Below are 26,778 nucleotides of genomic sequence, written 5' to 3' on the forward strand. Positions count from 1 at the left end.
AAAGGACACTGACACACACATTTGAAATCATGAAATGTGAGTGGAAACACAACTGTGAAAACAGGTTCTCTAGATATTGGGGCGATGGAATATTTTTTTTAAAAGAAGGATTAACTAAACTCCTACTCCTATTTGCAATATCTATCACAGCAAAATTGTACAGCAACAAGAATAAACCATGATGAATCACTAAGTTATTATTTGCTATATTGGTAAAACCTAAACTAGTCACAATGGCCATGGGGAGGTCATTAAAGTGACACTTCAGACTTCTGAAATTATATCCAGCATATTGCAAACTATCTCACGCATATGCATTTTCCCCAAAGCAAAACAACATATGTACCTCCATGTACACAACAGACCAATTATAACAGCTAAGATTGACATCAAATCATATGCACTCCAAAACAGACGGTAATTGGAAGAGCTCTGTCTTCGTTCTTTCACCACTGAACTATCTTTCATAAGATACGTACGTGGTGGAGTCCCATATGCTCCCTGGTTCTAATCCTGGTGGCCCTGCTTCCATACTGCTCCCTGCTTGTGGTCTGGGAAAGCAGTCGAGGATGGCCCAAAGCCTTGGGACCCTGCACATGTGTGGGAGAACTGAAGAGCTCCTGGTTCCTGGCTTCAGGACAACACAGCACTGGCTGTTGGAGTCACACGGGGAGTGAACCGTCAGATGGAAGATCTTCCTCTCTGTTTCTCCTCCTCTCTGTATATTGGCCTTTCCAATAAAAATAAATACATAAAAAAAATAAAAAACGCACACACCTACTGCAACAAGGTGGAGGAATCCACCATCGGGGGAGGGTACAAGGAGGGTTGGGGGAATCCCAGAGCCTGTGAATCTGTGTCACATACTGCAATGCAATTAATAAAATAAAATTTAAAAAACACACACACACACACACACACACACATATTATCAACAACGAGAAGCACTTAAAGCAGGCAATCTAGGAATTTAAGGAATATGTCACACTGTAAATTGATCAAATGAAAGATGAAATATCAGAAATTAATAATAGAATGGGACAAAATAAAGGTACAGTGGAGAGTCTCCAAAATAGAATGAAGCATGCTGAAGAAAGAATCTCAAAATTAGAAGATTTTCCTGTCATCAGGAGAAGACAAAAAAAAAAAGCACAAACGCAAACAAGAACAACAAAACAATAAACTGGAAACAGAGCTGGATCAGCAAAACATACATATATTCAAAAAATTTAAAACACTATTAAAAGACCATATATAAGAATTAAGGGAATCCAAAATGGTGCAGAAAGAGAAGCTATGTTTACAAATATATTTAATGAAATAGTAGGGAAATTTTTCCTAATCTAGAGAAAGAACTAGGAAACATTCAGCAGGAGTACAGAACCCCCAACATTGTTCACCAGGTCTGATCTCCAGCATGACACATGTTTATCAAGCTCTCTTCAATCAAACATAAGAGAAAAATCCTTATATGTGCACATGAAAAAGAAAACCAACTGACATTTAAAGGAATGCCAATTAAATTCACAGGAGACCTTCTACAAGAAACTCAATAATCCAGAAGAGAATGGAGCAACGTTTTCCAGATTCTAAAACCAAAAACTTGTTGGCCCAAGATAATGTACCCAGGAAAACTTCCTACTTCTTTGAAAATTAAATAAAACTCTTTGAGAGCAAAATAAAATGAAAAGAATATGCCTCTTTCAAATCTGCCCTACATGTGATAATTAAAAAATGATACTTGTCAGAGAAAAGGAATAGTACCAACCAAAACCAAAGGCAAATGTGAAGAACATTCCAGCAATATAAAACAGAAGACTAAATCAATGAACAATCCACAGCTAAAGTGACAGACAAGATTACCACCCATTCGAATCAACCCTGAATGTAAATGTCTTAAACTCATTAAACAACTATCATAGATTAGTAGGCTGGGTTAAAAACCAAAACCCATCTCTTTGTTCCCTATAGGAGACATTCCACCAGCAAAAATCAGCAGAAACTGGGCCCAGCCCGGTGGCGCAAGTGGTTAAAGGTCCTCGCCTTGCACGCCCGGGATCCCATATGGGCGCCGGCTCTAATCCCAGCAGCCCTGCTTCCCTTCCAGCTCCCTGCCTGTGGCCCGGGAAAGCAGTCCAGGACGGCCCAAAGCTTTGGGACCCTGCACCCGCGTGGGAGACCCGGAAGAGTCTCCTGGCTTCGGATCAGCATAGCATCGGCTGTTGCGCTCACTTGGGGAGTGAATTGTTGGACTGCAGATCTTCCTCTCTGTCTCACTTCTCTGTATATCTGCCTTTCCAATAAAAAAATAATAAAATTAAATCTTTAAAAAAAATCAGCAGAAACTATAATTCATGGATTTCTTGGTTTGTTTCACCTCTTCAAAATACATTTTTCTGATTAAATAATTCAGTAACTCATAATTCATATAGTAGCTTCACTTTCATCAAGAAGGGTCTTGATTTTCCTTTTCATGTCTTCAGCAATACATTAGTCATTCAGTAGCATGCTATTTAACTTTATGCTGTTAATTCTTTTTTCTTCTTTTGTTGATTTTGCATTGTGGCTTATCTTTTAAGTGTATGTATAGCAACTGTGTAATGGAGAATATCATACCCAAGTATGAGGATACAATGCGATATGCATCTCTACTTCCAGACAAAGATGGATTCCCAATGAAACTGTTTACTATATCTTGACAATAGGATGCCAGACTCTCTGCCATTGTCCATGCATGCAATGAGGGACGTATGACTGTGTATGAAGAACTATACTATGGTAACTTTATAGGGAAACTCAGGGAGGGGTGGGGGAGGGAATCGTGGAAAAGCTAAGGGAAATGTCTGGGTCTACGGAAATGTATTATAAAAATAACAATAGGAAGTGAAATTAATAGAAATAAATGCTTTTAAAAGGTGAATATGCATCTTGTTTTCTGCAGAAATCTAAAACTAAAAGAAGAAGAAATAATCAGAGGCAGTTGTCACACTGGGGTGGAAAGAATGGGCAAGCTGACCATCAGGAAGAGTACAATGGATTTGAAGCCAAGCCGGATGCGGATGTAACTACATTATTCTAGAGGCTGAAATAGAGTAGGAAAAAGGAATTGCAGGGAAATGCGGCCGATGCTATGGGAGCAGCCAGAAATGAAGAGTTGGTGTTCTGCTGACACAGCAATTCTAACTACCCAGCTTTTCACAGTCGGAATGCTGAAGTTGTGCCACGACCAGGAACCAGGGAATGTATGTGCAAGGCTTGGGAGGTTGAGGTCCTAGCAGGCCACAGAACAGCCTACAGAGGGAGACAGTGCTCTTCTCAGCAGAATACACTGCCTGAAACTTTCCTGTTACTGGGCACCAGCTGACACTCCCCTTCCAGAGCTTGCAGCTTAAACTTCTCTCCAGAAGGACCAATCCCTGTTCTCCTCCCCAGTTGCCGTGTCTGCTCTCTCTCTTCCTGAAGGACTCTTCCACCTCCATCCTCTCAGATCAGGGACACCATTCCTTGTCTGCTACACTTCTGAGGAGCATCTCTGAGCAGAGCAGCCCTTCCCACAGAGGCCCTGTAAATCTCCTGGAAGCGCACCAGAAAATGGTAACTTTATCAAGGCTTCCTGGCACAGACTGGCCAGTTGGCTCCTCCTGCCCCTTGTCCACCAAGAACACCTGACCTGCTAGGGCCAGAGCACCAAGTCCAGTCTCCAGCCAGTGCACATTGCAACACTGCAGAGACTGTCAGACCTCTTCCCCCTCAGCCTCATAAATGGCCGCTGTGATAACTCAGTGTCTTCCCTCCTCGTGTGGTAATCCAGCATAACTCTCTGCCTCCAGTTCAGTGACTCACCAGAATGTCTAATCTCCACTGTACACATTAGGAAAGGCATCTCCAGCTTCATGAGACTCAATCTGTGCTTCCATTGTACAAGAAAGAGTCAGCAGTAGCAACAAGACCCCAACCATCTGGGTTCAGGAATGAAGCATGCAAATCAAATCAGTCAGGGGCTGGGCAGGGCTGGATGAGGGTGAGGCCAGGTCTCATCCAGAGCAGATCCAGGGCTTAGTTCACAGGTGCAGTGGGCCATGGTGTGTTAGAGTGTGGGTAAACTGCTATTGTTGGGCAGTGTGTGGTTCCTTTGTGTACAGAAATCTACTACTTTGCTAGGGCAAGAGGCGCCTGAAACTTGGGAGGATACTGCTTTAGTGATAGATCTGTTCTTTGCTGGCCTGCAACTTTGTGAACCCAAATGCAGGGGTGCAAGGGCACAATTCTTCTCTGGTCCCAAAAACAGGAGGAAAATAAGGGTGTGAAAATGGGATGAGCCATACAGATAATGGGTATGGGAACAGAACAGGCTGCCTGTGCCTGAAGGCCATAAAATGAACATGTCTAAGGTTGTTATTTTAATCTATTTACAGCCCAAAAGGGCCTATATAAGCTTCTGTCTTGGGCTGTTCAGGGTCCAACCACCCTGCTTGGCTGACCTGTGTGCCTAAAGTACGGTCTGGCCACAGCATGCTGGCACAATAAACTCTGATGCTGTTTGCATTACCAGTGACACTCTTTGTCGTTCTCTGGGGGTTGACTAGCTTGCACCTTGATGTCCGGGAGGCTTTAGCCCGGACCCTAACAGGTGGACTTGGAGCTTTGCTATCATAGCCATGGAGAACTCAAAATGAGCTCCTGGGACCAGGAAGTCGACATGGAGGAGAAAAGAAAGAACTCATGGCACCAGCATCTTTGAGTGAGACTTGCATGCTCCCATCTGGCTTCTCCCTTTCACTCTTTATTATTGCCCTCGTCAGAAAAGTTGAATTCTGGTCATAACAAAGACCCAATTTAAGTGTCCATTTTCTTGAACTTGTACATCATTCTCAGTGCAATATCATCGTTAACCTTAGTACGTTGAGGCAGAAATACACACCTGCCCTACTCTCCACCCAGATCATCTGTGAGGACCTGTGGCTCAATCCCCTGCTGTACTATCACATGGAGGATGTCAGCTTCACGGGAACTGTGCCAGAAGTGGGGTGTGTAGCCCAGGGAGTGGGGACATGAGCATTCCCTCAGGTGGGAGGCTGGAAAGTTGGGTGCAGTAGCCTAGCAATCGTACTGGAGGCATGAGACGTGCCCTTACATGAACCCTGTTGAGACCCCCTGCACCAGTATCCAGGGGTCCACAAGCTCAAGTCTTGATTCCTACAAATCCTTCCCCTTTGCCATAATCTCTGGCTATACCACCCTCTTGCTGCCAGGCTTCCCACCTATGCCAGATACCAAGGGCTATACTTTGGTGTCAGTGTGGTTGACTCCTGCCATCAGCACCACACCCTCCGCCCCAGGATCTATCCCCACCCAGGAGCATGGCCAAAGCCTGGACTGCTTGCTTTGCAGACACACTGGGATGTGTGCTGGGTCTGGTGTGGTTGGTGGTTATTCAGGCTTGGTTGGGATCCAGGTGCCAGTGTGGAGGGCAGCGGGAGCAGGAGGACAAGTGTCTGCACCATGGTGGCAGCCTGCCAGGAGCACAGTGGGCCGCAATGTGCCTGTGGTGCACATGGCAGCAAAGGCATGTGGTCACACAACACAGCCGACCTAGGTACCACAGCAGTGTGAACACAGCCAGGGTTTGTGGGAGCTACATGGGACACAGCACTAGCTTTGGCCAGGTCAATGCAGGAGATGGAGAAGAGAAGGAAGAGAAGGAGCAGGAAGACAACTGAAATGTCCAGTAACCCACACAGAGAATGAGACTCCATATTGCCAGCCTGTGGGTGTGTCCTGCCCTCGAGGGTGTTGTCCCAAGCCAGAACTCAATCACCACATCTAGGAAATGGGAAAGGGCCTGCTGTATTAACAGCCAGTGAGAGCACACAGTGTGACTGTGAAATTACCATATTATAAGAGAAAAACGTGTGTGTTATTCATGAATGGAAGATAGAAGAAACTACAAAAAGAGTACTAATTCAGAAGAACCATTTCCCTGAACTGCTGGGAAAGAGGCTGAGGGAAGATTGGTGAGAATCCTGGCAATGTGCATTGTCTGTCTCTCACTGTCTGTCTAGGTCTCCCTCATTTGTTCCTGCTCTAATTCCCGCATTCCTGACCCCTGCACAGGTGCAGGAATGTACTTCCAAAAACACCATTGCCGCACAAAATTGTTCTTCAGTATACATGTTTGGCCTATGGTGGTGTCAGGAATCTCCACGCAAGGGGACAGAGGGACAGCTCCTTTAGCATATAGGAAGAGTCATGCAGCAGAACAAATCAGAGCCTGCAGCAGCACAGGAGTGACAACGGGAGGTGGCTGGCGTGATGGATGACAGGGAAAATCTCAGGCTGGCGGACCACCTCAAGGCTCCCAGGAGTGCGTGGCATGGGACAGCTGCCTCCCTGGACCCGCACAAAGGATCCTTTCTTGGGGAGGCCCACAGGCCTAAAGGGCTCCTGCCCACCCTTGCCACACCCGGTGGGTGGCTGCCTGCCCCAACTGCCCTTGACACTGGTGTCCCTGCTACTGTGCCAACAGGGAGTGTCACGGGATGCCACGGCACTGCCGCATAGCCAGGTGACAGCCGGTGGAGGCTGCTGCCCTCAGAGGAACATGCAGACCCAGAGAGGAGACCGGTGCTTTCAGGCTGGTGAGGACAGGGATGCCTGCCTCCTCACAGCACAGCACAGCACAACACAGGGCCACCCAGCACAACAACCAAGTGCCACCAGAGCACATTCCCCTCCAGCATTCATCCCGTAAACCCTATGCTCCCACAACCATTCTTTATGCCAGGTGAGCAGGCCTCAGATTCACACTGGGCGAAACAAGTGAGTCTGACTGAAGGTGGAGAAGACTTCTCATGCCTGACTGTCTCTGCCAAGTCTGGGCAAATATGCTCCCAAGCTTGCTAGGCCGCCCATGTCTCCATGGCAGGCAGAACATGCCAGGCATCCTTCTCAGTCACCACCGGGCTTTAAGGCTTCATTGTGGCACCTCAGGATGGACTGAGTCCTGCTGCCATCCTCTGCCGTGGTGCTTCCTGCCATGCTTCGTGCCATGCAGCAGGGGTGACTCACCATCACACCTAGTCCAATGGACCCTCCACCATCCTAGTCCTTCTTCAGGAGTGTGCCAGGGAAGGCACAGACTCCCAGGACCATTTCACATGCAGTGGCTATGTCCCTGGAGCACAGGTGGGCATTAGCCCCAGGTCTCAGAAAGACACAAGGAGCTCACCTGGGGAAGCAGCTGAGGGACTCTATCCTTGCCCTGCTGTTTATGAAGACGCACTGAGGTTTGACTCTCCCCGAGTGTGTGCATGCATTTACATGTGCGATGCCGTTTGCTCAGGCCTCTGTCTTGTGCATAGTTCCTGCAGGGGCAGACAGAGCTCGGCCACAGAACGCGTGTGTACATGCTTGTGTTGCCCTGCAGCCCTCCCCACAGGGATCCGGAACGGATGGATGAGACAGCTGGTTGCAGCGTGGCCGATCCCCACCCCAGCTGCACGGCTCCTGAGCCAAAAGGGGACCTTGGATTTAACTAACCGGGGCAGAGGAGAAGAGTCCACCAGGGTGCTTACTGACAGGACGATAAGGAACCCCGCAAGTCAAGTGTCAGGGACACCTGGCACGAGCCAAGAATCCACGGTGTCGGTCCAATGCCAAATAAAGGCTGAGCCCTGCCCGTGAAGCTCTTGTTGTTTGCTTGGTGTTGGGGTGTGGGGATTGCTTTAGATGATGTGCCCCAGAGCCCTGTGGCGAGCTGATTGGCATAGCCTGTGGAAACAGTGTGGCTTCTGCACTTCACTGCACCTGGAGGAATGGAAGAGAGTGTTAACGTCAGGGGTGGGTGGTGAGAGGGAGGGATGCAGAGACAGGGCCTCTCTGAGTGCTGTGCCCTTCCTGCCGAGGCAGGTGATGGGTGCTTGCAATGAGCAGGCAACTGAGCACCCAGCGCATTGGGCACAGCTGCCTTCCAGGTTGGGCATACACTGCTACCTCTCTGCGTGGATCCCATCCCATAGTGGGGGTCGCCAGGAATGTCGGGGCAAGGCGAGAGCATAGCTGGCAAGTCCCCCAGGCTAGTTGTTTGCTTGAGTAGCAGCCTGAGGATTCCTAAGTGAGGCAGAGTGGCAGGACAGGCCTGCTGAGCAAGTTGCAGAAGAATGTGCTGCCGGAGTGCGCAGTGTCTACGAGTCTGGGAGCTGGGGTCCGTGGTGTGGGCTGTGTTGGGAGGAGAGAGCAGTGTGGACGCAGGCAGCCATTCTGTGGTGTGGAGAAGGAAGGATCTAATACCCGGGCTCTGCCACCCCTCCTTAGGCAGACGCAGGAACGAAGCTTGCGAAGGGCCACTGCCAATGTGGCACCGGCACTGAGGGCTGCTGGCTGCCACGTTTGCTGGGCTGCACAGGGCTCAGGAGGCAGGAGCGGGACAGCTGGAGGAGACCTGCATGGGCCACCTCAATCCCTGGAGGAGGAGCGAGAGGTGGGATAGAGGGCGGAGCAGTGTGTGGTAGTGGGGTGTTTCTGGGCCTCTGTCTACAGAGCTGCCTCTACTCCCAGCTCACACCTGCCCGCCTCATTCCAACTTCGATGCCTTTAGGATCCAGCAAGGATGCACTGCCCCAGACAGCCTATCATGGCTGGGGGCCTTTGAGCCAGGAGACCTGGAAATCTTGCATTGTTTCCCTGGCACGTAGTCCACAGGAAGGCCAGCCCCGCTCCACAGCTGCTGTTCGGAAGAGGTACTGGCATCCTGGCCTCCACACCTCCACGCGTCCTCACCTCCATACCCTGCCCAGAAGCCTGAGACGCGGCCCGCATGGTTGGGCCTGCTCTCCTGCTCCAATGCACACACGAAGTCCCCACATCTGTGAGAAGCTCCCTTGATGTTTCTGCCATGGCAGGCATATTGCACCTCCCCGTGAAGTCCGGCACCAGTCCTCTGATGGTGGACCCTCCCTCAGCCTGGCCTTGTGTGGGGCCCACTGTCCTGTGCACCCTGGTCCCTGTAGAACCGGTCGAGATTTCTGCCTGGAGCAAGGGTGTGTGTCATGCTGCTGCTTCTGTGCATGTTCTGCACGCCAGGGGCCTAACAGGAGCAGAGCAATTTGTACACACCTAGGAGAGTGTTTGAGGCCACAGGCATGGTGAAAGGTCTGTGGAAATGACAGCCCCGCAGCCTGTGTGGTTTGAGGAGCTTGTCCATCTGAGACGTTATCTGTGGCCTGGGCTCCTTCCCTTAGGGTGCAGGGGGTTCCGTCAGTGCTCATACAGCTCAGGGCCACGTGCCTGTGGAGGCCTGCAGGTGGCTCTTGAGGGCATGCCCCTGCTGTCTGCCTCCTGGGTGTGATGTGGAATGTTCTGCTGGTCCTCCCACCTCGTCCAGCCCCCGCAACTCACCTAAAACCCACCCGGCCCCACTCCCTTCCCAGCGCCCTCCCCGAGGCTGCCCCATCCTGGCACCTGGTGCTCTTGGTCCCAGTGTGCCCGGAGATGGGGGAGAGCAATGTGTGTGGTCAGCGTGAATGGGAGACGCGTGAAACGCCAAGCAGCGTCTGACTTTGGAAGGGCCGTTTTTTTGCGTCCAACGTGGACGGGTGGGTGGGCCAGAGGCTGGGGGGGGAGAGATGTGAGCCTCCTGGCAATTGCCCAAGAGATGCTGCCGGGCTTTGTTGTGAGTGTTGAGTGAGTGAGTGTGAGTGGGGGCCTGGCTGGGGAGGGGAAGGGGGGCTCAAGGACTAGCGACTGCCTGGCAAAGGCATTCAGCCCCTCAGGCTGATGAGACAGTGCTGCACACTGGAGCCCTGACCTGCTTTGCCCATGGCTGGTGTCAGGAATCTCCACGCAAAGGGACAGAGGGCCAGCTCCTTTAGCATACAGGAAGTCGTGGAGCAGAACAACTCAGAGCGTGCAGCAGCACAGGCTGCAAAGGTGGCACAGGAAGTGGGTCGCCATTCCCTGCCCTCTGGGTGGCCTTGCTACTAGTCCTGCAGCTGCCGGATTCAAGTCCCGGACGATTGCCGGCTGTGTGAAAGCTGCAAGAAACACTTAGCTTTCCCTCCTAGGGCCAAAACTGCTAGTCCAAGGGCGGGCTGGGGCGGGGCACATCGCGATGTAGCACATGCAGGGAAGGGCCAGGGTGGCGCATGTCAGGAGGTGGCACATCGGGTAGGACCGGGGCGGGGCACGTCAGGAGGTGGCATGGCGGGAAGTGCAGGGGCTGAGCATGTCAGGAGGTGGCACATGCAGGGAAGGGCCAGTGCAGGGAACGTCAGGAGGTGAAATCGCAAACGGCCCGCCCAGGGCACGTCAGGAGGTGGCATGGCGGGAAGTGCTGGGGCTGAGCATGTCAGGAGGTGGCACATGCAGGGAAGGGCCGGTGCAGGGAACGTCAGGAGGTGAAATCGCAAACGGCCCGCCCAGGCCACTTCAGGAGGTGGCATGGCAGGAAAGGCCAGGGGGGAGGCACGTCGCAGCGTGACATGGCGGGAAGGGCAGGGCGGGGCACGTCAGGAGGTGGCATGGCGAGAAAGGCCGGGGCCTGAGCACGTCAGGAGGAGGCATGGCGGAAGGGCAGGGGCGGGGCACGTCAGGAGGAGGCATGGAGGGAAAGGTTGGGGCGGGCAGGTCAGGAGGAGGCATGGCGGAAGCGCAGGGGCAGGGCACGTCAGGAGGAGGCATGGCGGGAAGGGCAGGGGCGGGGCACGTCAGGAGGAGGCATGGCGGGAAGGGCAGGGGCGGGGCACGTCGCGAACTCTGTTCATGGTGCGTGCTGCGTGGTGGTGGAGAGCACGGGGCAGCAGGGACAGCCCAGGAGCAAGGGGTTGATGGCAAGTGGTGAGCAGTCGGGGCACTGCGGGGCTGCCATGAGAGCACATGGCCTGGTGGGTGTGAGCAGCAGAGCCGAGGCTGGGCAGGTCCCTGAGCCTCCGCTGGAGAGGCAGCCAGGGGCCCTTCTGTCGGGGGTGGCTGTGGTGGCTTCATCTGCAGCTGTGGCAGCCTCCCTGGGCCATGCCAGCGCTGTGATGGAGCCCAGGCAGGAGCAGCAACAGCACTTGGAGCCCTGCCAAGATAGAGCCCGCAGTGCCAGCGAGGAGGAGGTTCTCCTGGAGCGGGAGGATGTAGCAGCCGAGGTGGAGCTGGAGTCCATTGGCTATGAGCAGAAGGAGGAAGTGTCAGAAGAAGACTTTGCAGCAGAGGAGCTGAGGCGGGAGGAGGCGCGCTGGGGCTCCAGGCCCGCCTGGGAGCAGCTGCAGCTCCTGCAGCTGGAGCTGAGCTTGGTGAATAGCCGCGGTAGGAGGGCCTGTGCGTTGCTCAGGAGGCAGGTGCAGCAGAATGACGAGACTCACCAGCGCCGCCGCAGAGCCATCCTGCAGGACATCCCAGGATTCTGGCCACAGGTGGTATCCTGCCTCAGGCACCATCCCGCTGCCGCAGACAGCGATGGGTGCAGTGCAGGTGGTGGGAGAGGGGTGAGGAGGAGTGCTGAGGAGCAGGGCTGGAAGGACAGATCCCCTCTCGGGAACATGTGGGCTAACCAATGAGAGAGTGTGAAGATGCATGGGTACGCAGGGGCATGCATGGGAGTGACAACGGGAGGTGGCTGGCGTGATGGATGACAGGGAAAATCTCAGGCTGGCGGACCACCTCAAGGCTCCCAGGAGTGCGTGGCATGGGACAGCTGCCTCCCTGGACCCGCACAAAGGATCCTTTCTTGGGGAGGCCCACAGGCCTAAAGGGCTCCTGCCCACCCTTGCCACACCCGGTGGGTGGCTGCCTGCCCCAACTGCCCTTGACACTGGTGTCCCTGCTACTGTGCCAACAGGGAGTGTCACGGGATGCCACGGCACTGCCGCATAGCCAGGTGACAGCCGGTGGAGGCTGCTGCCCTCAGAGGAACATGCAGACCCAGAGAGGAGACCGGTGCTTTCAGGCTGGTGAGGACAGGGATGCCTGCCTCCTCACAGCACAGCACAGCACAGCACAGGGCCACCCAGCACAACAACCAAGTGCCACCAGAGCACATTCCCCTCCAGCATTCATCCCGTAAACCCTGTGCTCCCACCACCATTCTTTATGCACCTCTCTGCTGACAGTGCTGACTCCTTGACTTAAATTCGATGGTGAATCACCCGGAGATCTCGGGCATTCTCTGTGAGCAAGACAGGGACTTGCTGAGCTACCTGAACGATTTGCAGGCGAGTCAGCAGCCTGGTTTAGGGTTGGGGGTTTGTGTATGGCGGTAGTGGAGTAGTGCCTGGGTCGGGGGAAGGCCTTCTGCTGGAGGCAGCCAATAGCAACAGGAATGCCTGTTGCCAGAGCACAAGCCACCCTCTCTATATCTCTGTCTCTTTCTCTCTCCTTCGCTGCTGCTCTGATTCCCCCCATTCCTGACCCCTGTCCAGGTGCAGGAATTCAGCTTCCCCAAAGAACACTGCCGTATAGAATTGTCCTTCAGGAGGAACCCCTACTTCAAGAATGAAGTGCTGGTTAAAGTGTATGACCAGACGGGCATGGGTATGTAATTCCTCCTGGAGCACGCACGTGCCTGCCTGCTAATGTGGGACGACAGGGACTGCGTCTGGGGGTGGTTCACAGGAGGTAGGAAGCAAGCTTGGCCTTTGAGCCGTGCTTCTTGCTCCCCTGCAGGATACAGGGCTTCTCAATCTACGGCTATCCGGTGGCTGAGGGAGCATGAAGCAGAACGTGGCGGCTGCAGGACGCACCTGCGTGGGCACTGTTTCTCTGACTGGTTGTTGGGACGCAGTGTTCCAGGTTCCAGCAAGTTTGCCAGGGTGAGCTGCGTCCCACAGCCCCACAGCACCATCATCTTTCCTATATTTCCCTCCCTCTCAGTCCCAGCACCCCGCCCTGCACCTCCTCACCATCGCCCTGCTGAACACAAGATAGGTTTGCTGGGTGCTCTCGAGTCAGGCTGCAAGCTCTCCGAGCCCTCCTCATCATGCCTGCCAGCTTTCTTCCTCCCTCCCGACCCTCTTCTACACACAGATCATCTGTGAGGACCTGTGGCTCAACCCACTGCACTACTACCCCGCAGAAGTTGGCATGTGTTCCGGGAACAGACGCCGCGCCAGGTGAGCAGGCCTCAGATTCACACTGGGCGAAACAAGTGAGTCTGACTGAAGGTGGAGAAGACTTCTCATGCCTGACTGTCTCTGCCAAGTCTGGGCAAATATGCTCCCAAGCTTGCTAGGCCGCCCATGTCTCCATGGCAGGCAGAACATGCCAGGCATCCTTCTCAGTCACCACCGGGCTTTAAGGCTTCATTGTGGCACCTCAGGATGGACTGAGTCCTGCTGCCATCCTCTGCCGTGGTGCTTCCTGCCATGCTTCGTGCCATGCAGCAGGGGTGACTCACCATCACACCTAGTCCAATGGACCCTCCACCATCCTAGTCCTTCTTCAGGAGTGTGCCAGGGAAGGCACAGACTCCCAGGACCATTTCACATGCAGTGGCTATGTTCCTGGAGCACAGGTGGGCATTAGCCCCAGGTCTCAGAAAGACACAAGGAGCTCACCTGGGGAAGCAGCTGAGGGACTCTATCCTTGCCCTGCTGTTTATGAAGACGCACTGAGGTTTGACTCTCCCCGAGTGTGTGCATGCATTTACATGTGCGATGCCGTTTGCTCAGGCCTCTGTCTTGTGCATAGTTCCTGCAGGGGCAGACAGAGCTCGGCCACAGAACGCGTGTGTACATGCTTGTGTTGCCCTGCAGCCCTCCCCACAGGGATCCGGAACGGATGGATGAGACAGCTGGTTGCAGCGTGGCCGATCCCCACCCCAGCTGCACGGCTCCTGAGCCAAAAGGGGACCTTGGATTTAACTAACCGGGGCAGAGGAGAAGAGTCCACCAGGGTGCTTACTGACAGGACGATAAGGAACCCCGCAAGTCAAGTGTCAGGGACACCTGGCACGAGCCAAGAATCCACGGTGTCGGTCCAATGCCAAATAAAGGCTGAGCCCTGCCCGTGAAGCTCTTGTTGTTTGCTTGGTGTTGGGGTGTGGGGATTGCTTTAGATGATGTGCCCCAGAGCCCTGTGGCGAGCTGATTGGCATAGCCTGTGGAAACAGTGTGGCTTCTGCACTTCACTGCACCTGGAGGAATGGAAGAGAGTGTTAACGTCAGGGGTGGGTGGTGAGAGGGAGGGATGCAGAGACAGGGCCTCTCTGAGTGCTGTGCCCTTCCTGCCGAGGCAGGTGATGGGTGCTTGCAATGAGCAGGCAACTGAGCACCCAGCGCATTGGGCACAGCTGCCTTCCAGGTTGGGCATACACTGCTACCTCTCTGCGTGGATCCCATCCCATAGTGGGGGTCGCCAGGAATGTCGGGGCAAGGCGAGAGCATAGCTGGCAAGTCCCCCAGGCTAGTTGTTTGCTTGAGTAGCAGCCTGAGGATTCCTAAGTGAGGCAGAGTGGCAGGACAGGCCTGCTGAGCAAGTTGCAGAAGAATGTGCTGCCGGAGTGCGCAGTGTCTACGAGTCTGGGAGCTGGGGTCCGTGGTGTGGGCTGTGTTGGGAGGAGAGAGCAGTGTGGACGCAGGCAGCCATTCTGTGGTGTGGAGAAGGAAGGATCTAATACCCGGGCTCTGCCACCCCTCCTTAGGCAGACGCAGGAACGAAGCTTGCGAAGGGCCACTGCCAATGCGGCACCGGCACTGAGGGCTGCTGGCTGCCACGTTCGCTGGGCTGCACAGGGCTCAGGAGGCAGGAGCGGGACAGCTGGAGGAGACCTGCATGGGCCACCTCAATCCCTGGAGGAGGAGCGAGAGGTGGGATAGAGGGCGGAGCAGTGTGTGGTAGTGGGGTGTTTCTGGGCCTCTGTCTACAGAGCTGCCTCTACTCCCAGCTCACACCTGCCCGCCTCATTCCAACTTCGATGCCTTTAGGATCCAGCAAGGATGCACTGCCCCAGACAGCCTATCATGGCTGGGGGCCTTTGAGCCAGGAGACCTGGAAATCTTGCATTGTTTCCCTGGCACGTAGTCCACAGGAAGGCCAGCCCCGCTCCACAGCTGCTGTTCGGAAGAGGTACTGGCATCCTGGCCTCCACACCTCCACGCGTCCTCACCTCCATACCCTGCCCAGAAGCCTGAGACGCGGCCCGCATGGTTGGGCCTGCTCTCCTGCTCCAATGCACACACGAAGTCCCCACATCTGTGAGAAGCTCCCTTGATGTTTCTGCCATGGCAGGCATATTGCACCTCCCCGTGAAGTCCGGCACCAGTCCTCTGATGGTGGACCCTCCCTCAGCCTGGCCTTGTGTGGGGCCCACTGTCCTGTGCACCCTGGTCCCTGTAGAACCGGTCGAGATTTCTGCCTGGAGCAAGGGTGTGTGTCATGCTGCTGCTTCTGTGCATGTTCTGCACGCCAGGGGCCTAACAGGAGCAGAGCAATTTGTACACACCTAGGAGAGTGTTTGAGGCCACAGGCATGGTGAAAGGTCTGTGGAAATGACAGCCCCGCAGCCTGTGTGGTTTGAGGAGCTTGTCCATCTGAGACGTTATCTGTGGCCTGGGCTCCTTCCCTTAGGGTGCAGGGGGTTCCGTCAGTGCTCACACAGCTCAGGGCCACGTGCCTGTGGAGGCCTGCAGGTGGCTCTTGAGGGCATGCCCCTGCTGTCTGCCTCCTGGGTGTGATGTGGAATGTTCTGCTGGTCCTCCCACCTCGTCCAGCCCCCGCAACTCACCTAAAACCCACCCGGCCCCACTCCCTTCCCAGCGCCCTCCCCGAGGCTGCCCCATCCTGGCACCTGGTGCTCTTGGTCCCAGTGTGCCCGGAGATGGGGGAGAGCAATGTGTGTGGTCAGCGTGAATGGGAGACGCGTGAAACGCCAAGCAGCGTCTGACTTTGGAAGGGCCGTTTTTTTGCGTCCAATGTGGACGGGTGGGTGGGCCAGAGGCTGGGGGGGGAGAGATGTGAGCCTCCTGGCAATTGCCCAAGAGATGCTGCCGGGCTTTGTTGTGAGTGTTGAGTGAGTGAGTGTGAGTGGGGGCCTGGCTGGGGAGGGGAAGGGGGGCTCAAGGACTAGCGACTGCCTGGCAAAGGCATTCAGCCCCTCAGGCTGATGAGACAGTGCTGCACACTGGAGCCCTGACCTGCTTTGCCCATGGCTGGTGTCAGGAATCTCCACGCAAGGGGACAGAGGGCCAGCTCCTTTAGCATACAGGAAGTCGTGGAGCAGAACAACTCAGAGCGTGCAGCAGCACAGGCTGCAAAGGTGGCACAGGAAGTGGGTCGCCATTCCCTGCCCTCTGGGTGGCCTTGCTACTAGTCCTGCAGCTGCCGGATTCAAGTCCCGGACGATTGCCGGCTGTGTGAAAGCTGCAAGAAACACTTAGCTTTCCCTCCTAGGGCCAAAACTGCTAGTCCAAGGGCGGGCTGGGGCGGGGCACATCGCGATGTAGCACATGCAGGGAAGGGCCAGGGTGGCGCATGTCAGGAGGTGGCACATCGGGTAGGACCGGGGCGGGGCACGTCAGGAGGTGGCATGGCGGGAAGTGCAGGGGCTGAGCATGTCAGGAGGTGGCACATGCAGGGAAGGGCCGGTGCAGGGAACGTCAGGAGGTGAAATCGCAAACGGCCCGCCCAGGCCACTTCAGGAGGTGGCATGGCAGGAAATGCCAGGGGGGAGGCACGTCGCAGCGTGACATGGAGGGAAGGGCAGGGCGGGGCACGTCAGGAGGTGGCATGGCGAGAAAGGCCGGGGCCTGAGCACGTCAGGAGGAGGCATGGCGGGAAGGGCAGGGGCGGGGCACGTCAGGAGGAGGCATGGAGGGAAAGGTTGGGGCGGGCAGGTCAGGAGGAGGCATGGCGGAAGCGCAGGGGCAGGGCACGTCAGGAGGAGGCATGGCGGGAAGGGCAGGGGCGGGGCACGTCAGGAGGAGGCATGGCGGGAAGGGCAGGGGCGGGGCACGTCGCGAACTCTGTTCATGGTGCGCGCTGCGTGGTGGTGGAGAGCATGGGGCAGCAGGGACAGCCCAGGAGCAAGGGGTTGATGGCAAGTGGTGAGCAGTCGGGGCACTGCGGGGCTGCCATGAGAGCACATGGCCTGGTGGGTGTGAGCAGCAGAGCCGAGGCTGGGCAGGTCCCTGAGCCTCCGCTGGAGAGGCAGCCAGGGGCCCTTCTGTCGGGGGTGGCTGTGGTGGCTTCATCTGCAGCTGTGGCAGCCTCCCTGGGCCATGCCAGCGCTGTGATGGAGCCCAGGCAGGAGCAGCAACAGCACTTGGAGCCCTGCGAAGATAGAGCCCGCAGTGCCAGCGTGGAGGAGGTTCTCCTGGAGCGGGAGGATGTAGCAGCCGAGGTGGAGCTGGAGTCCATTGGCTATGAGCAGAAGGAGGAAGTGTCAGAAGAAGACTTTGCAGCAGAGGAGCTGAGGCGGGAGGAGGCGCGCTGGGGCTCCAGGCCCGCCTGGGAGCAGCTGCAGCTCCTGCAGCTGGAGCTGAGCTTGGTGAATAGCCGCGGTAGGAGGGCCTGTGCGTTGCTCAGGAGGCAGGTGCAGCAGAATGACGAGACTCACCAGCGCCGCAGCAGAGCCATCCTGCAGGACATCCCAGGATTCTGGCCACAGGTGGTATCCTGCCTCAGGCACCATCCCGCTGCCGCAGACAGCGATGGGTGCAGTGCAGGTGGTGGGAGAGGGGTGAGGAGGAGGGCTGAGGAGCAGGGCTGGAAGGACAGATCCCCTCTCGGGAACATGTGGGCTAACCAATGAGAGAGTGTGAAGATGCATGGGTACGCAGGGGCATGCATGGGAGTGACAACGGGAGGTGGCTGGCGTGATGGATGACAGGGAAAATCTCAGGCTGGCGGACCACCTCAAGGCTCCCAGGAGTGCGTGGCATGGGACAGCTGCCTCCCTGGACCCGCACAAAGGATCCTTTCTTGGGGAGGCCCACAGGCCTAAAGGGCTCCTGCCCACCCTTGCCACACCCGGTGGGTGGCTGCCTGCCCCAACTGCCCTTGACACTGGTGTCCCTGCTACTGTGCCAACAGGGAGTGTCACGGGATGCCACGGCACTGCCGCATAGCCAGGTGACAGCCGGTGGAGGCTGCTGCCCTCAGAGGAACATGCAGACCCAGAGAGGAGACCGGTGCTTTCAGGCTGGTGAGGACAGGGATGCCTGCCTCCTCACAGCACAGCACAGCACAGCACAGGGCCACCCAGCACAACAACCAAGTGCCACCAGAGCACATTCCCCTCCAGCATTCATCCCGTAAACCCTGTGCTCCCACCACCATTCTTTATGCACCTCTCTGCTGACAGTGCTGACTCCTTGACTTAAATTCGATGGTGAATCACCCGGAGATCTCGGGCATTCTCTGTGAGCAAGACAGGGACTTGCTGAGCTACCTGAACGATTTGCAGGCGAGTCAGCAGCCTGGTTTAGGGTTGGGGGTTTGTGTATGGCGGTAGTGGAGTAGTGCCTGGGTCGGGGGAAGGCCTTCTGCTGGAGGCAGCCAATAGCAACAGGAATGCCTGTTGCCAGAGCACAAGCCACCCTCTCTATATCTCTGTCTCTTTCTCTCTCCTTCGCTGCCGCTCTGATTCCCCCCATTCCTGACCCCTGTCCAGGTGCAGGAATTCAGCTTCCCCAAAGAACACTGTCGTATAGAATTGTCCTTCAGGAGGAACCCCTACTTCAAGAATGAAGTGCTGGTTAAAGTGTATGACCAGACGGGCATGGGTATGTAATTCCTCCTGGAGCACGCACGTGCCTGCCTGCTAATGTGGGACGACAGGGACTGCGTCTGGGGGTGGTTCACAGGAGGTAGGAAGCAAGCTTGGCCTTTGAGCCGTGCTTCTTGCTCCCCTGCAGGATACAGGGCTTCTCAATCTACGGCTATCCGGTGGCTGAGGGAGCATGAAGCAGAACGTGGCGGCTGCAGGACGCACCTGCGTGGGCACTGTTTCTCTGACTGGTTGTTGGGACGCAGTGTTCCAGGTTCCAGCAAGTTTGCCAGGGTGAGCTGCGTCCCACAGCCCCACAGCACCATCATCTTTCCTATATTTCCCTCCCTCTCAGTCCCAGCACCCCGCCCTGCACCTCCTCACCATCGCCCTGCTGAACACAAGATAGGTTTGCTGGGTGCTCTCGAGTCAGGCTGCAAGCTCTCCGAGCCCTCCTCATCATGCCTGCCAGCTTTCTTCCTCCCTCCCGACCCTCTTCTACACACAGATCATCTGTGAGGACCTGTGGCTCAACCCACTGCACTACTACCCCGCAGAAGTTGGCATGTGTTCCGGGAACAGACGCCGCGCCAGGTGAGCAGGCCTCAGATTCACACTGGGCGAAACAAGTGAGTCTGACTGAAGGTGGAGAAGACTTCTCATGCCTGACTGTCTCTGCCAAGTCTGGGCAAATATGCTCCCAAGCTTGCTAGGCCGCCCATGTCTCCATGGCAGGCAGAACATGCCAGGCATCCTTCTCAGTCACCACCGGGCTTTAAGGCTTCATTGTGGCACCTCAGGATGGACTGAGTCCTGCTGCCATCCTCTGCCGTGGTGCTTCCTGCCATGCTTCGTGCCATGCAGCAGGGGTGACTCACCATCACACCTAGTCCAATGGACCCTCCACCATCCTAGTCCTTCTTCAGGAGTGTGCCAGGGAAGGCACAGACTCCCAGGACCATTTCACATGCAGTGGCTATGTCCCTGGAGCACAGGTGGGCATTAGCCCCAGGTCTCAGAAAGACACAAGGAGCTCACCTGGGGAAGCAGCTGAGGGACTCTATCCTTGCCCTGCTGTTTATGAAGACGCACTGAGGTTTGACTCTCCCCGAGTGTGTGCATGCATTTACATGTGCGATGCCGTTTGCTCAGGCCTCTGTCTTGTGCATAGTTCCTGCAGGGGCAGACAGAGCTCGGCCACAGAACGCGTGTGTACATGCTTGTGTTGCCCTGCAGCCCTCCCCACAGGGATCCGGAACGGATGGATGAGACAGCTGGTTGCAGCGTGGCCGATCCCCACCCCAGCTGCACGGCTCCTGAGCCAAAAGGGGACCTTGGATTTAACTAACCGGGGCAGAGGAGAAGAGTCCACCAGGGTGCTTACTGACAGGACGATAAGGAACCCCGCAAGTCAAGTGTCAGGGACACCTGGCACGAGCCAAGAATCCACGGTGTCGGTCCAATGCCAAATAAAGGCTGAGCCCTGCCCGTGAAGCTCTTGTTGTTTGCTTGGTGTTGGGGTGTGGGGATTGCTTTAGATGATGTGCCCCAGAGCCCTGTGGCGAGCTGATTGGCATAGCCTGTGGAAACAGTGTGGCTTCTGCACTTCACTGCACCTGGAGGAATGGAAGAGAGTGTTAACGTCAGGGGTGGGTGGTGAGAGGGAGGGATGCAGAGACAGGGCCTCTCTGAGTGCTGTGCCCTTCCTGCCGAGGCAGGTGATGGGTGCTTGCAATGAGCAGGCAACTGAGCACCCAGCGCATTGGGCACAGCTGCCTTCCAGGTTGGGCATACACTGCTACCTCTCTGCGTGGATCCCATCCCATAGTGGGGGTCGCCAGGAATGTCGGGGCAAGGCGAGAGCATAGCTGGCAAGTCCCCCAGGCTAGTTGTTTGCTTGAGTAGCAGCCTGAGGATTCCTAAGTGAGGCAGAGTGGCAGGACAGGCCTGCTGAGCAAGTTGCAGAAGAATGTGCTGCCGGAGTGCGCAGTGTCTACGAGTCTGGGAGCTGGGGTCCGTGGTGTGGGCTGTGTTGGGAGGAGAGAGCAGTGTGGACGCAGGCAGCCATTCTGTGGTGTGGAGAAGGAAGGATCTAATACCCGGGCTCTGCCACCCCTCCTTAGGCAGACGCAGGAACGAAGCTTGCGAAGGGCCACTGCCAATGCGGCACCGGCACTGAGGGCTGCTGGCTGCCACGTTCGCTGGGCTGCACAGGGCTCAGGAGGCAGGAGCGGGACAGCTGGAGGAGACCTGCATGGGCCACCTCAATCCCTGGAGGAGGAGCGAGAGGTGGGATAGAGGGCGGAGCAGTGTGTGGTAGTGGGGTGTTTCTGGGCCTCTGTCTACAGAGCTGCCTCTACTCCCAGCTCACACCTGCCCGCCTCATTCCAACTTCGATGCCTTTAGGATCCAGCAAGGATGCACTGCCCCAGACAGCCTATCATGGCTGGGGGCCTTTGAGCCAGGAGACCTGGAAATCTTGCATTGTTTCCCTGGCACGTAGTCCACAGGAAGGCCAGCCCCGCTCCACAGCTGCTGTTCGGAAGAGGTACTGGCATCCTGGCCTCCACACCTCCACGCGTCCTCACCTCCATACCCTGCCCAGAAGCCTGAGACGCGGCCCGCATGGTTGGGCCTGCTCTCCTGCTCCAATGCACACACGAAGTCCCCACATCTGTGAGAAGCTCCCTTGATGTTTCTGCCATGGCAGGCATATTGCACCTCCCCGTGAAGTCCGGCACCAGTCCTCTGATGGTGGACCCTCCCTCAGCCTGGCCTTGTGTGGGGCCCACTGTCCTGTGCACCCTGGTCCCTGTAGAACCGGTCGAGATTTCTGCCTGGAGCAAGGGTGTGTGTCATGCTGCTGCTTCTGTGCATGTTCTGCACGCCAGGGGCCTAACAGGAGCAGAGCAATTTGTACACACCTAGGAGAGTGTTTGAGGCCACAGGCATGGTGAAAGGTCTGTGGAAATGACAGCCCCGCAGCCTGTGTGGTTTGAGGAGCTTGTCCATCTGAGACGTTATCTGTGGCCTGGGCTCCTTCCCTTAGGGTGCAGGGGGTTCCGTCAGTGCTCACACAGCTCAGGGCCACGTGCCTGTGGAGGCCTGCAGGTGGCTCTTGAGGGCATGCCCCTGCTGTCTGCCTCCTGGGTGTGATGTGGAATGTTCTGCTGGTCCTCCCACCTCGTCTAGCCCCCGCAACTCACCTAAAACCCACCCGGCCCCACTCCCTTCCCAGCGCCCTCCCCGAGGCTGCCCCATCGTGGCACCTGGTGCTCTTGGTCCCAGTGTGCCCGGAGATGGGGGAGAGCAATGTGTGTGGTCAGCGTGAATGGGAGACGCGTGAAACGCCAAGCAGCGTCTGACTTTGGAAGGGCCGTTTTTTTGCGTCCAACGTGGACGGGTGGGTGGGCCAGAGGCTGGGGGGGGAGAGATGTGAGCCTCCTGGCAATTGCCCAAGAGATGCTGCCGGGCTTTGTTGTGAGTGTTGAGTGAGTGAGTGTGAGTGGGGGCCTGGCTGGGGAGGGGAAGGGGGGCTCAAGGACTAGCGACTGCCTGGCAAAGGCATTCAGCCCCTCAGGCTGATGAGACAGTGCTGCACACTGGAGCCCTGACCTGCTTTGCCCATGGCTGGTGTCAGGAATCTCCACGCAAGGGGACAGAGGGCCAGCTCCTTTAGCATACAGGAAGTCGTGGAGCAGAACAACTCAGAGCGTGCAGCAGCACAGGCTGCAAAGGTGGCACAGGAAGTGGGTCGCCATTCCCTGCCCTCTGGGTGGCCTTGCTACTAGTCCTGCAGCTGCCGGATTCAAGTCCCGGACGATTGCCGGCTGTGTGAAAGCTGCAAGAAACACTTAGCTTTCCCTCCTAGGGCCAAAACTGCTAGTCCAAGGGCGGGCTGGGGCGGGGCACATCGCGATGTAGCACAGGCAGGGAAGGGCCAGGGTGGCGCATGTCAGGAGGTGGCACATCGGGTAGGACCGGGGCGGGGCACGTCAGGAGGTGGCATGGCGGGAAGTGCAGGGGCTGAGCATGTCAGGAGGTGGCACATGCAGGGAAGGGCCGGTGCAGGGAACGTCAGGAGGTGAAATCGCAACAAGGCCCGCCCAGGGCACGTCAGGAGGTGGCATGGCAGGAAAGGCCAGGGGGGAGGCACGTCGCAGCGTGACATGGCGGGAAGGGCAGGGGCGGGGCACGTCAGGAGGTGGCATGGCAGGAAAGGCCGGGGCCTGAGCACGTCAGGAGGAGGCATGGCGGGAAGGGCAGGGGCGGGGCACGTCAGGAGGAGGCATGGAGGGAAAGGTTGGGGCGGGGCACGTCAGGAGGTGGCATGGCGAGAAAGGCCGGGGCCTGAGCACGTCAGGAGGAGGCATGGCGGAAGCGCAGGGGCGGGGCACGTCAGGAGGTGGCATGGAGGGAAAGGTTGGGGCGGGCAGGCCAGGAGGAGGCATGGCGGAAGCGCAGGGGCAGGGCACGTCAGGAGGAGGCATGGCGGGAAGGGCAGGGGCGGGGCACGTCAGGAGGTGGCATGGCAGGAAAGGCCGGGGCCTGAGCACGTCAGGAGGAGGCATGGCGGGAAGGGCAGGGGCGGGGCACGTCGCGAACTCTGTTCATGGTGCGCGCTGCGTGGTGGTGGAGAGCACGGGGCAGCAGGGACAGCCCAGGAGCAAGGGGTTGATGGCAAGTGGTGAGCAGTCGGGGCACTGCCTGGCTGCCATGAGAGCACATGGCCTGGTGGGTGTGAGCAGCAGAGCCGAGGCTGGGCAGGTCCCTGAGCCTCCGCTGGGGAGGCAGCCAGGGGCCCTTCTGTCGGGGGTGGCTGTGGTGGCTTCATCTGCAGCTGTGGCAGCCTCCCTGGGCCATGCCAGCGCTGTGATGGAGCCCAGGCAGGAGCAGCAACAGCACTTGGAGCCCTGCGAAGATAGAGCCCGCAGTGCCAGCGTGGAGGAGGTTCTCCTGGAGCGGGAGGATGTAGCAGCCGAGGTGGAGCTGGAGTCCATTGGCTATGAGCAGAAGGAGGAAGTGTCAGAAGAAGACTTTGCAGCAGAGGAGCTGAGGCGGGAGGAGGCGCGCTGGGGCTCCAGGCCCGCCTGGGAGCAGCTGCAGCTCCTGCAGCTGGAGCTGAGCTTGGTGAATAGCCGCGGTAGGAGGGCCTGTGCGTTGCTCAGGAGGCAGGTGCAGCAGAATGACGAGACTCACCAGCGCCGCCGCAGAGCCATCCTGCAGGACATCCCAGGATTCTGGCCACAGGTGGTATCCTGCCTCAGGCACCATCCCGCTGCCGCAGACAGCGATGGGTGCAGTGCAGGTGGTGGGAGAGGGGTGAGGAGGAGGGCTGAGGAGCAGGGCTGGAAGGACAGATCCCCTCTCGGGAACATGTGGGCTAACCAATGAGAGAGTGTGAAGATGCATGGGTACGCAGGGGCATGCATGGGAGTGACAACGGGAGGTGGCTGGCGTGATGGATGACAGGGAAAATCTCAGGCTGGCGGACCACCTCAAGGCTCCCAGGAGTGCGTGGCATGGGACAGCTGCCTCCCTGGACCCGCACAAAGGATCCTTTCTTGGGGAGGCCCACAGGCCTAAAGGGCTCCTGCCCACCCTTGCCACACCCGGTGGGTGGCTGCCTGCCCCAACTGCCCTTGACACTGGTGTCCCTGCTACTGTGCCAACAGGGAGTGTCACGGGATGCCACGGCACTGCCGCATAGCCAGGTGACAGCCGGTGGAGGCTGCTGCCCTCAGAGGAACATGCAGACCCAGAGAGGAGACCGGTGCTTTCAGGCTGGTGAGGACAGGGATGCCTGCCTCCTCACAGCACAGCACAGCACAGCACAGGGCCACCCAGCACAACAACCAAGTGCCACCAGAGCACATTCCCCTCCAGCATTCATCCCGTAAACCCTGTGCTCCCACCACCATTCTTTATGCACCTCTCTGCTGACAGTGCTGACTCCTTGACTTAAATTCGATGGTGAATCACCCGGAGATCTCGGGCATTCTCTGTGAGCAAGACAGGGACTTGCTGAGCTACCTGAACGATTTGCAGGCGAGTCAGCAGCCTGGTTTAGGGTTGGGGGTTTGTGTATGGCGGTAGTGGAGTAGTGCCTGGGTCGGGGGAAGGCCTTCTGCTGGAGGCAGCCAATAGCAACAGGAATGCCTGTTGCCAGAGCACAAGCCACCCTCTCTATATCTCTGTCTCTTTCTCTCTCCTTCGCTGCCGCTCTGATTCCCCCCATTCCTGACCCCTGTCCAGGTGCAGGAATTCAGCTTCCCCAAAGAACACTGCCGTATAGAATTGTCCTTCAGGAGGAACCCCTACTTCAAGAATGAAGTGCTGGTTAAAGTGTATGACCAGACGGGCATGGGTATGTAATTCCTCCTGGAGCACGCACGTGCCTGCCTGCTAATGTGGGACGACAGGGACTGCGTCTGGGGGTGGTTCACAGGAGGTAGGAAGCAAGCTTGGCCTTTGAGCCGTGCTTCTTGCTCCCCTGCAGGATACAGGGCTTCTCAATCTACGGCTATCCGGTGGCTGAGGGAGCATGAAGCAGAACGTGGCGGCTGCAGGACGCACCTGCGTGGGCACTGTTTCTCTGACTGGTTGTTGGGACGCAGTGTTCCAGGTTCCAGCAAGTTTGCCAGGGTGAGCTGCGTCCCACAGCCCCACAGCACCATCATCTTTCCTATATTTCCCTCCCTCTCAGTCCCAGCACCCCGCCCTGCACCTCCTCACCATCGCCCTGCTGAACACAAGATAGGTTTGCTGGGTGCTCTCGAGTCAGGCTGCAAGCTCTCCGAGCCCTCCTCATCATGCCTGCCAGCTTTCTTCCTCCCTCCCGACCCTCTTCTACACACAGATCATCTGTGAGGACCTGTGGCTCAACCCACTGCACTACTACCCCGCAGAAGTTGGCATGTGTTCCGGGAACAGACGCCGCGCCAGGTGAGCAGGCCTCAGATTCACACTGGGCGAAACAAGTGAGTCTGACTGAAGGTGGAGAAGACTTCTCATGCCTGACTGTCTCTGCCAAGTCTGGGCAAATATGCTCCCAAGCTTGCTAGGCCGCCCATGTCTCCATGGCAGGCAGAACATGCCAGGCATCCTTCTCAGTCACCACCGGGCTTTAAGGCTTCATTGTGGCACCTCAGGATGGACTGAGTCCTGCTGCCATCCTCTGCCGTGGTGCTTCCTGCCATGCTTCGTGCCATGCAGCAGGGGTGACTCACCATCACACCTAGTCCAATGGACCCTCCACCATCCTAGTCCTTCTTCAGGAGTGTGCCAGGGAAGGCACAGACTCCCAGGACCATTTCACATGCAGTGGCTATGTCCCTGGAGCACAGGTGGGCATTAGCCCCAGGTCTCAGAAAGACACAAGGAGCTCACCTGGGGAAGCAGCTGAGGGACTCTATCCTTGCCCTGCTGTTTATGAAGACGCACTGAGGTTTGACTCTCCCCGAGTGTGTGCATGCATTTACATGTGCGATGCCGTTTGCTCAGGCCTCTGTCTTGTGCATAGTTCCTGCAGGGGCAGACAGAGCTCGGCCACAGAACGCGTGTGTACATGCTTGTGTTGCCCTGCAGCCCTCCCCACAGGGATCCGGAACGGATGGATGAGACAGCTGGTTGCAGCGTGGCCGATCCCCACCCCAGCTGCACGGCTCCTGAGCCAAAAGGGGACCTTGGATTTAACTAACCGGGGCAGAGGAGAAGAGTCCACCAGGGTGCTTACTGACAGGACGATAAGGAACCCCGCAAGTCAAGTGTCAGGGACACCTGGCACGAGCCAAGAATCCACGGTGTCGGTCCAATGCCAAATAAAGGCTGAGCCCTGCCCGTGAAGCTCTTGTTGTTTGCTTGGTGTTGGGGTGTGGGGATTGCTTTAGATGATGTGCCCCAGAGCCCTGTGGCGAGCTGATTGGCATAGCCTGTGGAAACAGTGTGGCTTCTGCACTTCACTGCACCTGGAGGAATGGAAGAGAGTGTTAACGTCAGGGGTGGGTGGTGAGAGGGAGGGATGCAGAGACAGGGCCTCTCTGAGTGCTGTGCCCTTCCTGCCGAGGCAGGTGATGGGTGCTTGCAATGAGCAG

The 26,778-nt window shown here is 56.9% G+C and overlaps 3 protein-coding genes across 3 annotated transcripts; all 3 read left to right on the forward strand.

The window, feature by feature from the left end:
* The first annotated feature begins 10,715 nt into the window (after positions 1-10,715).
* LOC121169639 (testis-specific Y-encoded protein 4-like) lies at positions 10,716-13,095 on the forward strand. Its single transcript, XM_041000204.1, has 4 exons — positions 10,716-11,399; positions 12,402-12,513; positions 12,646-12,791; positions 13,006-13,095. The coding sequence occupies exons 1-4, from the start codon at positions 10,716-10,718 to the stop codon at positions 13,093-13,095; spliced, it is 1,032 nt and encodes a 343-aa protein (XP_040856138.1).
* A 3,808-nt stretch (positions 13,096-16,903) lies between these two features.
* LOC121169640 (testis-specific Y-encoded protein 4-like) lies at positions 16,904-19,283 on the forward strand. The gene is made up of 4 exons (XM_041000205.1): positions 16,904-17,587; positions 18,590-18,701; positions 18,834-18,979; positions 19,194-19,283. The coding sequence occupies exons 1-4, from the start codon at positions 16,904-16,906 to the stop codon at positions 19,281-19,283; spliced, it is 1,032 nt and encodes a 343-aa protein (XP_040856139.1).
* A 3,971-nt stretch (positions 19,284-23,254) lies between these two features.
* On the forward strand, positions 23,255-25,634 carry LOC121169641 (testis-specific Y-encoded protein 4-like). The gene is made up of 4 exons (XM_041000206.1): positions 23,255-23,938; positions 24,941-25,052; positions 25,185-25,330; positions 25,545-25,634. Exons 1-4 carry the CDS (start codon positions 23,255-23,257, stop codon positions 25,632-25,634), a joined length of 1,032 nt encoding a protein of 343 aa, XP_040856140.1.
* The last annotated feature ends 1,144 nt before the right edge of the window (positions 25,635-26,778 follow it).

Source organism: Ochotona curzoniae, unplaced genomic scaffold, assembly GCF_017591425.1.
Source record: "Ochotona curzoniae isolate NIBS_2020 unplaced genomic scaffold, NIBS_Ocur_1.0 scaffold_2310, whole genome shotgun sequence".
NCBI lineage: Eukaryota > Metazoa > Chordata > Mammalia > Lagomorpha > Ochotonidae > Ochotona > Ochotona curzoniae.

What these genes read in the sequence shown, in the direction of transcription:
- LOC121169641 (XM_041000206.1), top strand. Translation starts at nt 23,255, where the DNA reads ATGGCGGGAAGGGCAGGGGCGGGGCACGTCGCGAACTCTGTTCATGGT. An exon ending in CAGGATTCTGGCCACAGGTG is followed by an intron (nt 23,939 to 24,940) that starts GTATCCTGCCTC and finishes ACCCCTGTCCAG; the next exon opens with GTGCAGGAATTCAGCTTCCC. An exon ending in GTTCCAGCAAGTTTGCCAGG is followed by an intron (nt 25,331 to 25,544) that starts GTGAGCTGCGTC and finishes TTCTACACACAG; the next exon opens with ATCATCTGTGAGGACCTGTG.
- LOC121169639 (XM_041000204.1), top strand. Translation starts at nt 10,716, where the DNA reads ATGGCGGGAAGGGCAGGGGCGGGGCACGTCGCGAACTCTGTTCATGGT. An exon ending in CAGGATTCTGGCCACAGGTG is followed by an intron (nt 11,400 to 12,401) that starts GTATCCTGCCTC and finishes ACCCCTGTCCAG; the next exon opens with GTGCAGGAATTCAGCTTCCC. An exon ending in GTTCCAGCAAGTTTGCCAGG is followed by an intron (nt 12,792 to 13,005) that starts GTGAGCTGCGTC and finishes TTCTACACACAG; the next exon opens with ATCATCTGTGAGGACCTGTG.
- LOC121169640 (XM_041000205.1), top strand. Translation starts at nt 16,904, where the DNA reads ATGGCGGGAAGGGCAGGGGCGGGGCACGTCGCGAACTCTGTTCATGGT. An exon ending in GTATGACCAGACGGGCATGG is followed by an intron (nt 18,702 to 18,833) that starts GTATGTAATTCC and finishes GCTCCCCTGCAG; the next exon opens with GATACAGGGCTTCTCAATCT. An exon ending in GTTCCAGCAAGTTTGCCAGG is followed by an intron (nt 18,980 to 19,193) that starts GTGAGCTGCGTC and finishes TTCTACACACAG; the next exon opens with ATCATCTGTGAGGACCTGTG.